We start from the raw sequence: 13161 nt of genomic DNA, 5'->3' as shown, positions 1-13161 counted from the left end.
TAAATAAATGAAATAAATTATTAAAATGATAAGCCAATGAAACCAACCTTTTGTACAATTGTAGCTTTCCCATCCTATATTGCAACCTCCAATACATTCACCTGTTACGTGATTACATTGTTGATTTAAGCAATTTGGAGAACAAACCCTACTGCATGCACGACCGAAGTATCCACCAGCACACACTGTAAAATCAATATAGATAAGTCTATCCTAGAAATGCTAATGTTTAACCAAATGACTAAGAGAAGACTGAATACAAGATCATTGAAACTTAAAACTGGTTTCAAAATTTTATTTTCCCCTAAAACAACGTTTATTAGATATTGTTCTTTCTAAAAATTTATTAACATTGATTTTTACACATTACAGGCCAGATATTAGATAACATTAGATCGGTTATCGAATACACATTTTCTATTCATTTGTGTGATTATCAATTTAATCAAGGATACTTGTTGATTGCATTTTAAAACAATTTATCAAGATCTCTATAAATTTTTGAACTCCTTTTGTTTGTTTTATCTTTTTCAAATAAAATTTAAGTAAATCAACTTAAATCATGTGCTGCATATGAAGAGTACTAATGAATATAAGTGTATCCGTCTAACAGTTAAATTACACAAGATAACGTTAACAAATACAATCGAAACACGAATGTAGCTAACATGTTATGGAAACCATGTCTGATGTATCGTGTTATTGTGCTCAAATATTAGTATAAGTCACCAAAGATCAAATTTGTAAGTTAAGTTACAACTCCTACAGTTGACATAAGAAAGAATATGCTTGATATTTATTTTGGTCATATGCATATAGCTCCTATTCAAATTAGGTAAACTAGTGTGTATTTCCTTTCATTAATTTTGTTCAATGACGTTCGAATAAAGGTAATTAACTAAGGTTTTATAAACATAATAGCCTGTTCTGAAACATTGGTTCTGGTTGATGAGGACTTGAAACTGACAGTCTTACATAAAGTGTAATTGGTAATGACGTGGTATATCGAAATCGATCCACCCGTCTTTGTTACAATTAAACAGTAAAACTGTGTGTTTCTTATTTTATTTAAGGCAATGACATTTCTGCAATGGTTTTTATGAGTGAGCACAGTATGGTAGCTATATCAATATAACACAGTCAAAATATGTTTGTTTTGGAAGTAAAAGTAAAGCATCTATTTTCCTTACTACAAGCGCATACAAAAAGGAGGGACACATAAACAAATAAACACTATGTATTGCATGTTATTGATTTTATTTAAACAAAATGCATTTACCAATGTCACATCTATAACCAACCCATCCATCTAAACAGCGAGATGTGCAATTTCCTGTTTTAAGGTCACATAATCCGTTGCAGTTGCAAACTTGTTGGCAGCTTAGTCCATATCTCCCTAAAGGACAGCCTGTAGACCACATAAACATTAAATAATAAACAATGGTTTTGAAAAATAAAAAAATATTGATAATAAGTTCTGAGAGTATTTTATTATTTTGGTTAATATGCATTAAGACAGCAAGGAAACAACAAAAGTTAACAAAAGACTTTCAGATATTCATTAACTAAATCTTGTCTCGTCGGTAATAAAAAGCGTGTCATCAGTTTAGATATGCATAAATGGTTCATGGTTGTTGGGGGTACATAGCTGGCCTTATCTGTTGTTTATTCTATGTCGAATGCCTTATCGTGCAAACGGTTATTTGAAGAAGAAAAAAAACATATTTAACGTCCGCATATGTATAAAATCAAATGATCTTCTATTCGCCCCCTGTGATGTAACGCAGATGAAAGTTGTACATATCTAAACATTATAGTTTCTATGCAAAGCTATAACGTTGGCAATAATTAACATGTGTGGATAACTTTGGTATGAAACAAAAGCTCAATTACTTTGGATCACTATAAAAATCTTGGAAAAAGTGTTATACTAATAACAAAAGGATAAATGAAATTGAAGAATATGAGGGCATTTGCGTTGTTTAAATTATATCAAAAGTACTTGTACATGTTTTAGTACTACCAGACTATTGAGAATCGTTTCTCCCTAATTTAGAGGTACTTGAGTACTTCAGCACAAGTCAGGGTAAGTTATATTTTTGACATAAAATGAATACCACTTTATTTGAACTAACGACAAAATTTCTATCAATGCTTGGAATTGCAGACATAGAAAGCTATCATTAAACTGTGAATTAGTGGTTTGTGACATAAACGCTAATACATCATATGGCGATGACGTGATTATGGACGGTTAAAAGCATGTTTATTTTAATACTGTGTGATATAACAGGTTTACACCATAAACTTACCGCCTATTTCAATTTCACATACATCTACTGTTGAAACTCCATTTTAGGTGGTACAAAAGTTATATACCTACATACGACAAACACGTTTATATCTTTCGTTGGACGTTCACCAGTATATAACACCAAGCCACCAATCCAGGAGTAATTACTGGTATTAGAACAATATATCACAGTATCACCTGTAGTGTTTTGTTGTGTATCTGTGAGCAACAAACAGTTATTGTTATTGTTTTTCTTATCATAATTTGTTATGACGTTCCTGATTTTTATCAAAGACGTTTACTTATGATACGAAAAGAATTTCGTTAAAAATAAGAAATCTAAAATGTGTATAGTTACAGTTTGTGATTACTGCAGGGGACATACAAAGCTATTTCGCAATGAAAAAGAAATTAGAAAGACTTTATAACTTAATGATCGTGAATTCAAACTCTATGATCAATGAAAGATTTGTTGATGGTAGGGTTGAAGTATCATTCATTCATAACGTGTGCATTAGTATGTTATAGGTAACCCTATTTAAAAACATAGTTTTTTATGTTGTTGAATACAGTATTATATATTAAATCAGTAAATTCTCTCTGGTTAGTCTGAGGTGTTATAACATTAACGGTACAAATTTCTCTGCACCGGATGCGCAGTTCGACAATAAATGCCTCTTTAGTGATGCTAGCTATATATATAGAGGTCAAACTATTTGAAAAACAAAAGGTTATTAAAAATATGAAGAGTTATAATCCGAAAAAGGAACAAAAAGTATAACAAAAGTAGGGTAAGATATTTCACGTTTTTAATTAGTGCTTCCATGTCTTGATGAATATCAAAACCATTATCATAATTCAAACATTTTACTCCGAACTATATCAAGATTACTATCGTCACAATTTGGGGACAAAATTAACTGTCTTCCTATAATTTTGTTGTGTATAGAAAACATTAAACAGGTAATTGAGTTCTTCAAATTGCACTGATTGTTAGCTTGATTTTACTTCCTTAGGTTGCCCTTTCTTGACCGAGTATCATTATGTCCTACAAGATTATGTAACCTGTCGAAAATTAGTTATATACCCCAGAGTTAAAAGTCGGCAACAAGAAAATAGTCTATTGTACTTGGAATTTATAGAGGCCTTATTTAGGCTGTATTGGTCTCTCTTTTCATGCACTCTTTAGATAACAGATCTTTTTAGAAACTAAACTTTACAATTTAAAATTAACCACATACCTATCAAGATCAATACTTGGCATTCAATGAAACTGACGAATTTGACATACAAGTCATTATATATAAATTCGTCACATACTATCTAATGTAACACTGGTAATGGGACAAACTGTCCATATTTTTCAAATCCCTATTGTGCTCACAACCATATGCATGGCGGTAAAAGAAAAAAATAACCTGGCATTTTGTAAGATCAATATAAAATTGAGATAGCTGTATAATTTTATGAAAATCCATGTTGATTGGGAAAAGTTATACAATTGTTAAAGATGGCTATCTGAATTAAGTCCAAACTGAAATTTTAGCTTTATTTTTACATATTTATCAAATCCTTAAATTTGACAGAAAACTAGGACAACAACCTCGTATTCTGTAAGATCAATATACAATTGAGATGCCTCCAAAGTTTTATGAAAATGCAAGTTGATTTGAAAAAGTTATAGAAATCATACTATCTTAATTTTAATTAGAACTAAACATTCTAGCATTTGTTTTACCTATTAATTAAATCGTTTAATTAGACCACAATGAACCAGACTACCAAATAGCCTGGAAATTTGTAAGACCAATATAAAATTGAGTTAGATGTGCTGATTTAGACTAAAGGAGACTAAATTTAAAAGTCAAGAGAGTCGAGACTGGTCGAGCATTGGTCGAGACCATATTTAGACTATATCAAGATTATCAAGTACTCAATCAGACTTATTAAGTGCAGTCGAGACCAAAGTTACGTACAGTTAAAATTATGACGAGTCTTGTTAAGTTAAATGTGTGCTTGCCCTTACTGGTCCAGCAAAAACTATGGTCTTTTCATACTCTGAGTATTTTGTAGTGCATGTCATTTTGTGCATATCTGTCACAAATAAGTCAGCGGTTCCTCCTTCATTTAATCTGGATTCTAACGTGATACACACCAAAACCTATTCAAGATATTATGTTGACAGTCTTAAAGCTATATGTAAGATGAATTCAAGTTTACTATTAAGCATTATCAACACGACGGGTGTTACATGTTGACAGGAATGTTTTTGCCTTTCTAGTGCAAACAAGTTCCCCCCGGTTGGCGTCATTTGTATTGCTCAGTCTTATGTTTCTGATGAAATTTCTGCATGTGTTGTTTGTTATTCCGTCTTTTACAGCTTTTTGACATCATATTGTCAGTCTCGTCAATTTCTGAGTATTGAAGATCCCTTTGTTAGCTTCCGCATTCTGTTTAATTATACATTAACCCGACTACAGTATATTCAAGTTTCAAACTATTAATCATACCCAGAATACAAAACACAAATACAGAACTCTGATGCGGTAAAATTCTGTTTAGATTAACAAAAAAAGAGTAAAGACGACTTAATTGTAGTTGGGTTCACTTTGGTTTTCATTCCATTGATATTGAATTAACAAATCTTGAAATATTCGGCGTTTATTTGTTTAATATTGTGATTTGTATTGCATCAATACATTTAGCCTTGATTTTAGTGAGTTCGACACGTTTATTTTGTAAAACCACCAGAATGTCGTAGGTAACCTGTCGAAAATAATATAAACCGGAGTCAAAAGTCGGTAATATGAAAATAGTCTATTAATAAGCTTATAAGCATCAAACCAAAACGGATCTTAACAGAAAATCGTTTGCAGTCACTTTAGGCAAGTTTATCCGTATTAGTTCGGCGGCTTTGTGAAAATTTGTGCACATCCTGCTACAAGCATAAAATTTGGCATAGACCTTTCTCAACTATTACTCTTTTATTTCAGATGTTCAGGGAGGCATTTGAAAAAAAATGTCTCACTTCCGGTAAAATCCAAAATGGCGGACATCATACTTAAATTAGCCCAATATAAAAGGCTAGTATGTGAAAAGGTGTTATTTACATGCTACTATCATAATATTTGGTACAAACCTTTGTTATGTACTACTTTTTGATATATGATACAGATTAGATGTCTTCAAAAACCCTACTTCCGGTAAAATTCAATATGGTGGACATTGTACTAAAATAAGCTGATTTTTAGAGAGGGTAATTGAAATGTGTTTTAAAGTATTGATACTATCATTATATTGTGCAGGAACCTTTCTTTGGTGCTTCTCATGTATACAATGTATAAGCATATGTTTTTAAAACCCTTACATCCGGTGAAATCCAATATGGCGGACATAAAAATACTGATATTTTTTCATTTTAATATTCAACTTTTTTTAGAATGTAAATAAAATGTTTTTTTTTAGCTGTCCATTAAACTTTTGTCTTTAAGTCATCCAAAAAACCATTAATTATATTCAGCTTTATATGTTTAAATATAAAGTTAACACTTCCGGTAAAAAAACGAAACAATATGGCGTAACTTACAAAGATGATTCCTCAATCCATATCTTCGATGTAGATTTTTGGATTAATTGATTAAAACAAAATAAAATCACTGAAGTTCTTAAACATCTTTAGAATGACTTATTTATGGCCGCAAATACATGTTTATTCACAATCGGAGATCTTATTTTCCAAATTCACAAAGATCGTGGTATTGTTTCTTACATCTATAATGTACAAGCTCCTGATAAGATGGCCTCACAAATAGTTGTCCAAAAGGGTTCCCATTGATCATATTTTTCCCTTCGCCATTCATAAGCGATGGACTAGTTAGCTTGTAACTTATTCGCACCCGCCATGGTGTATTGCACATTTTACTTGCTGAAAAAGACTAGCCCGAGTCGTGGAAATAGCCTCAATAAGTATTTCTTCTTCCATAAACACATTTTTCTTGCTTCGTTAACCCCATCTGATAAGTTTGTTTAATCTTACAACAAAAGACGTATCGTTCTATCAATGACATTGTCAAATCCATATCTGGTGATGTTGGCTGATCAAACTTCATTCTAAATGTCACATCTTTAAACACCATCCATGTCACCAACGCAGTTCCTTTTCCAGCAAACGTGTAATTTCTCAATGACTAGTGTATTTGAAAGGTCATGGGTAGATATTATATCTGAAGCTTTTTCCACTTCCAAATGCAAGCCTGTCTGTCCCTATGTCATCGAAAAGCGAAACAGCAATGACAGCAACATCGACTGTTCGAGTCATGACGCAGTTAAGTCTGTGTTTTACTGCATCAGACACATGCATCTTGATTCACGTGAACATGATGTGGTGGACAACATAGAATATCCTGAGCAATTGTTGCTACAACTACCTTTTCCTTAACATCTATTGGGCAAGCTGTTGCGAATGAAAACTTAAAAGTTCTCTCTTTAAAGTCGTCATCTTGTTTTGACTCTGGATTCCTCTGTGGATTACCTTTCCCCTAAATGTAGCTCTTGCTTCTTATAACAAATGCTAAGGATATTATATCACCATGCTCACATTACGAGGCTGACAATAGAATCATGGTGCATGTGTCTGATGCAATGAAACACGAAATTGCACGAGTCATGATTCGAATAGTCGTTACTGATGATTCTGTCATTACAGTTTCGCTATTCCGTGACAGGGGTAGACGAACTATGGATTGTGTTTGGGAGGGCAAAAAGCTTTGAAAAAAATATATATCAATGACCTTTCAAATGCACCTGGCAATGAGTGATAACAAACACTTATTGTGATCCATGTCTTTACCAGTTGTGATATGGTTCTCTGATTGCTTGAAAAGGAGAAAAAGACTGCGTGTGAGACATTGATGGCATTTGAAGATGTGACTTTAACATACGGAATGATGATTGATCAGTCTAAATCACAGAGGTTTAACTGTAAGATCACACAAACTTATCAGATGGGATTAACATGGTTAACGAATCAAGAAAATAACTGTTTGCGCAAAAGGGAAGTCTAATTAAGGGTATTCCCTCAATTTGGTTTAGTTAATTCCAGCATTTATAACGTGCAATATACTAAGGCAGGTGTTTAAGGGGACGAGCTTGGAATTGGCTTATATGCTTCCCAGTTCAGTCGCTAATGGATGACGAAGGGACAAAGAGGATAACTTTTAAGTAACTCTTTCTAAGGCCTCATCATTTTGTCAGGAGCTTGTACATTGTGGATATACTGGGAAAGGCAGTTCAATGTAAAAAACAATGCTACATCCTGAGCATCAGAAACAAAAGATATATAATCTAATAGTTTAATGGACACATACTACAACGAGTCAAGCATAACCCGTACCTAGGCCTACAAATTTCGGAAGACCTCAAATGGACCACACAAATATTAAACATGGCAAAGAAAGCAAATTCAACACTAATGCTTTCAAAGAAGAAACTTGAAATACTGCCCACAAGAAAAAAAAACCAGCTTACATCTCGCTCGTTGATCAATGATGGAATATGGAGCCAGAGTGTAGGACCCCTACATGGTAATAAGCATAAATAAGCTAGAAAGGATACAACGTCAAGCGGCAAGATTTATCACCATAGATACCAAGTCAAGAGAGGACGGGTGTGTCCTCAATATGCTTGCCCTACTGGAACTACAAGACCTCCAGACAATTGCAAGACGAACAAGCTAGAAGTTGATATTCATGTACAAAGTGGTTAAGGGGCTGATTCCAGCTATTGAACCAGACGAATTTCTCAAAAAAAGCACTTCCTAAGAGAAACATAACTGCCAAGAAACTCGAAGACTACCACACAACAAATATTGTGGAAAAGCAAGTAAAGAATCACTCTGAGTGTTTTGACATTCCACTAAGCAAACCACCACAATACTCAAACTCATTCTTTGTAAAGACAGCAATCACGTCGAATCAGCTAGACGACACTTTAGTTTGGGCATCAAGCAAAGAGAGCGTCAAATATGCTCTTACGCCTCGTCAATTAATCGGCGGCGCTCGTAATATTAAAGCCAGAATTGTTATTGACAACGTATTCATACAGATACAGATACAGAGGATGTTGCAGTCGTTGTTAATGTGAAAAATCGGGTATCCCGTGCACTGCTTTGTTTGCATGTGGTGGTGACTGTGAATGAAAATGAATTTTTAGCCAAGAAGTAGTAATTTGAAAAATGTATTAGTACATTTTTACTTCAGTAATTTTATTTTGTTTGAACCAATCTATCTAAATCAAAGATATGGATTGAGGACTCATTTTTAAAATTTACACCATATTGGTTTTTTTTTAAAGAAATTTACAACAGAAAAAAATTAGTGGTTTTGAGGATAACTAGAACCCAATAGTTTAATGACAAGCAAAAAAAAAAACCAAACAAATAAAAAAAAAACATTTTCTTTACATTTTGAAAAAAAGTTGAAGATTAAAAAAATAAATTGATATTTCTATGTCCGCCATTTTGGATTTTACCGGAAGTAAGGTTTCTAAGTATATGTCTTATACATTGTATGCATGAGAAGCACCAAACAAAAAGGTTCATGCACAACGAATGACAGTAGCAATATATTAAAACACATTTCAATTACCCTCCCTAAAACTATGCTTAATGTTCTAGTACTATATCCGCCATGTTTGATTTTACCGGAAGTATGGTTTTTGAAGACATCTCATCTATATCATATATCCAAAAGTAGTATATAACAAAGGTTGGTACAAAATTTTATGTTAGTAGCATGATAATAACACCTTTTCACATACTAGCCTTCGATATAGGGATGATTTAAGTATGATGTCCGCCATTTTGGATTTTACCGGAAATGAGACATTTTTGTCAAATGCCTCTCTATCTGAAATAAAAGAGTAATAGTTGAGGAAGGTCTATGCCAAAGTTCATGCGTGTAGCATGATGTGCATAATTCGTCTGAAATATGCTTGTAGCCGCCGGACTATATGTTCTTTTATTATGTATTGCATCAACTTCTTAATTACAATAAAATCATTGAATTCGATAAAAATGTGTCATTAACTTCTTTGAACATTGCCATAGTTTGCTAAACCACAGCCAAATAGCGGATACTAAAAAAACAACTTCCACAGCTAAATATATCTTACCAGCAAAGGTCAGATAAACTGTAGTTACAACACTCATAGAGCCAGTGTCAACCTGTATGTACGAACTTCGTCCTGTTGTCCTGGAACACATGCCGTCTTTACGTTTTCCATCAATTGACAAACTTGCTGGAAAACTTGGATTTGGAGGATTTTGTGTAGCTGTCCCATTGTAAGCTAAATTATCTGTGACATACAACATGTAAATAACTAAAACAATTTGGAGTAATCATGATATACTGTATGTCCAAAAATGTAGTTTCTTCACCTACGCAAACCAAAACAAAAAACGATGTGATTTTACAAATTCAACTTTAATTAGTAGTATTGAATGATGTAAAAATGAAAGCAAAACCCTAAACATTTCAAAACAAAACTAAATGCAAAGAGAAAATAGTGTTGATAAAATATTACGAAAGCAATAACACATAATTAACTAAGAACAAATGTTTTTATCTATTAAAATATATAAAATCAAAATATGATATATGTACCATTATGTACTGTTAACTGATTTAACATGTTTAAAATGATTTCTTTTACAAATTGGGGTCTTCATTCCAACTGAACCATTGCTTGATATTTGAGATTAGATTAAAAGAAAAGACATACATTTTCTACAGTATTGTCCGGCTCGACCATCTACGCATCCATCAATACAGACACCGGTCCGTATATCACATTTGTTATTGACACAATTATTTGCGTCACATCCCCAGACACAGTTGCCGTTTTCAATTTCACAATGATTGTTTATACAATTTGGTGGACACTGTTCTTTACAGTTTGCTCCCCATGTACCTTTGAAGCATCCTACAATGTTAATTATTGTTTTACCATATAATTTCAAATTAATGTGTCATTCTAACGCTATCATTCTATATATATTACTTTGGTAATGTGTTTTCTATACTATTGAGTGTTTCAGTTTTAATGATACTTTAACGCACTAAACCCTTATATGTCTTCAATTTCGTTACTTCTTGAATGATTGATAAACCAGTGTTTTATACAATTCTAGAATTATTAATTGATTATCGGTAATCCATAGACACTCCTGTCCAGTAATTAAGTTTACATATAACCCCTGCAAATATCAAGGAGTATACATACTACTTAATTTAAAATTTAATTCACTGTAACATATTCATCTTGTTAAAAAGAAAATGTTTTAACTCACATGATCAAAGGACCAACTAAGTGTAGCCTTAATATAAAATCAATTGACTGACATTTACTCTGAAGAAACTCCCTCTCTGACGATACATGGCAAAGAAATAAAGTTGATAAATTTCCAGGTTTTCCATTTAACTACTAAATGAGCTAAATAGATATCGCTTTATCTATAAATTACATTATACATATATATTATAAGGTTGAATCCTAACTATACTGCTGCCCTTCAAAACTTTAATTTTGGCATTGCATAAGTCGTGTCATCTCCCCCTTTTTTGTTAATTTTGTATTTATAGTGTGTCATGGATCAGATTTATTCATTCAGTTTATGGTTACCTGGTTTTGTTTAAATGTCTATTTCAATTGATATTTTATAGTGTGTCTTTCTATGTTGTGATGTTACACTACTACTGTAGGTTATGGTGAAGGTTAACGCCTGTTATAATGTTTATACCCGCTGCATTTGTTTGCACCTCTCCTAAGTCAGGAACTCGTTGTTCATTGGTTGTCGTTTGTTGATGTTGTACATAAGTCTTTCTCGTTTCTCGTTTTTATATAGATTAGACCGTCGGGTTTGCTGTTCGGAGTTAGCCAAGGCTCTGTGTTGAAGGCCGTATTTTGACCTATAATAATAGTGATTTCGATGGAGATTTGTCTCATTCGCTTTCAATACCACATCTTTTTTTCTATAGACTTGAAAAGGTTTGGTAAAATTTGGGGCAATTATACCACATTCAAAACTGCTTCAGTTTTTACAGGTTCCGAGTGAATGCTGCAGGTTTCTTGTAGCATTTAGTTAAGGTTTCAATGATTACATCGCTTAAAAACGCATAGGAGTCTTCGGATATTTTGTTTTCAGCTGTTATAAGTTTGAGAAGTAATCATAAAAATCAAACATAACTCTGTAAACTTTATCAGGGCTATTTTAAAATTTAGATTGTTATGGTTACAAATATAGTTATGAAGAGGTTTGGGTAGATGCTACAGGTTTTGTTTAAGTTAAGTGTTCAGATATTTTGAAATAAGCAGAATTTACTGAAAAGCAACACAATCATTTTCATAATATTGCCGTTTCACACACAACATAACGCGCTTCTTGTTTAAATTCTAATAGTATGACTTTGATTGAACATACAGCGTATAGAATAACTTAACATTGTGTCTACTCACACACTGTATATTTCAAATTATGATCAGCAACTACATTTTAGACTATTTACCTCTATTTGTGACATTTTTACTTATTGTGTCAGTTTGTTTTGATGCGACTGTCGTACAAGTGAGTGTTTTGGCGCTATAAAACCAGGTTCAATCTACCATTTTCTACATTTGAAAATGCATGTACCGTCAGGAATATGACAGTTGTTATCCATTCGCTTGATGTGTTTTGTCATTTGATGTTGCAATTTGATTAGGGACTTTTTGATTGAATTTTCCTCGGAGTTCAGTATTTTTGTGATTTTACTTTTTACTTAAATTTTTTTTTCAATTAATTAGAGTTCGAATTTTATAAATACAGCAAACAGACACCCACCACTTAATCTAAATATTGTGATCTACTAGAAACGTGAACCTTCAATTGATGCACACACACAGATGCTTAGGAATTCTTCCTCCCAAGAATATCATGAAACAAAATTCTGACACAAATAATGTACTGTATACTTTTGAATACTTTACCATAAATTGCTACGTAACACAGTTCTATATAGCAATTCGCACTGGATCTTTTGTTAATGAAATACATATTTTTTGCAAGCATATTACAAGTAATGTTCTGAGTAACTTTAGGGAAGCCTGCTACTCCTAAGTCTGTGTAGCACAGACCTGCATCGCTACTTCCATCTGCACTTCCATTCACTAGATACAAACTAAACTGATCCATACGTTCAGGATCTGTTAATGGAGAAAAACAAACATAGTGAAATAAAGATGGAATGAATGGTTTCGAAATTGACATTTCTGTTGAAACCAATCATTGATTTTTGTAAATACACATGTACAGCCCTTGGATGGTGTAAACTTAAAAAAAACGTGTATGGTGTAATGGTGTAAGGTGTATGGTACTATGGTGTATGATGTAAGGGGAATGGTGTAATGGTGCATGAGGAATGTTGTGATTGTGTAACGTGCAATAGGGAATGGTGTGAAGGTATGGTTTATGACATTTCATTGGTTGAAAACGAAGTTTTTTTTATTTTAATTTTTCGGATTGTAAACATATCCTTACCGAAAAATAAGCCTTGCGGCAAACATTTGCCGCAAGTTAGCAGAAAACATTGCCGCAAGCTTGTAGCAAACGTTTGCTGCAAACTTGCCGCAACCATTTTACCATGCAAATGAAGTTTGCTGCAAGCTTGCTGCAAACATATTTATGCAAATTAGATTTGCCGCAAGCTTGCGGTAATTGTTTGCTGCAAGCTTGCGGCAATTGTTTGTTGTAAACTTGCGGCAAACTTGCAGGAACTACACATATACCAATATGTGTGTAGACACATTCAATTCATCTCTTTCAAATTACACAG

At 33.0% G+C, this 13161-nt stretch overlaps 1 protein-coding gene across 1 annotated transcript in view; it reads right to left on the bottom strand.

Moving 5' to 3' along the window:
* LOC143044155 (uncharacterized) overlaps positions 1-13161 on the bottom strand; it is a 64188-nt gene that overhangs the window by 31315 nt on the left and 19712 nt on the right. Inside the window, exons 4-9 of the mRNA XM_076216087.1 lie at positions 12317-12532; positions 10073-10273; positions 9464-9646; positions 2313-2512; positions 1280-1408; positions 48-185 (exon numbers count right to left, since the gene is read on the bottom strand). Of these exons, the coding sequence (XP_076072202.1) occupies positions 2337-2512; positions 9464-9646; positions 10073-10273; positions 12317-12532 (776 nt within the window). The 3' untranslated portion in view covers positions 48-185; positions 1280-1408; positions 2313-2336. The remainder of the gene's footprint in view (positions 1-47; positions 186-1279; positions 1409-2312; positions 2513-9463; positions 9647-10072; positions 10274-12316; positions 12533-13161) is intronic.

Source organism: Mytilus galloprovincialis, chromosome 1 (assembly GCF_965363235.1).
Source record: "Mytilus galloprovincialis chromosome 1, xbMytGall1.hap1.1, whole genome shotgun sequence".
Classification (NCBI taxonomy): Eukaryota; Metazoa; Mollusca; class Bivalvia; order Mytilida; family Mytilidae; genus Mytilus; species Mytilus galloprovincialis.
This window is presented reverse-complemented; position numbering and strand designations above follow the sequence as displayed.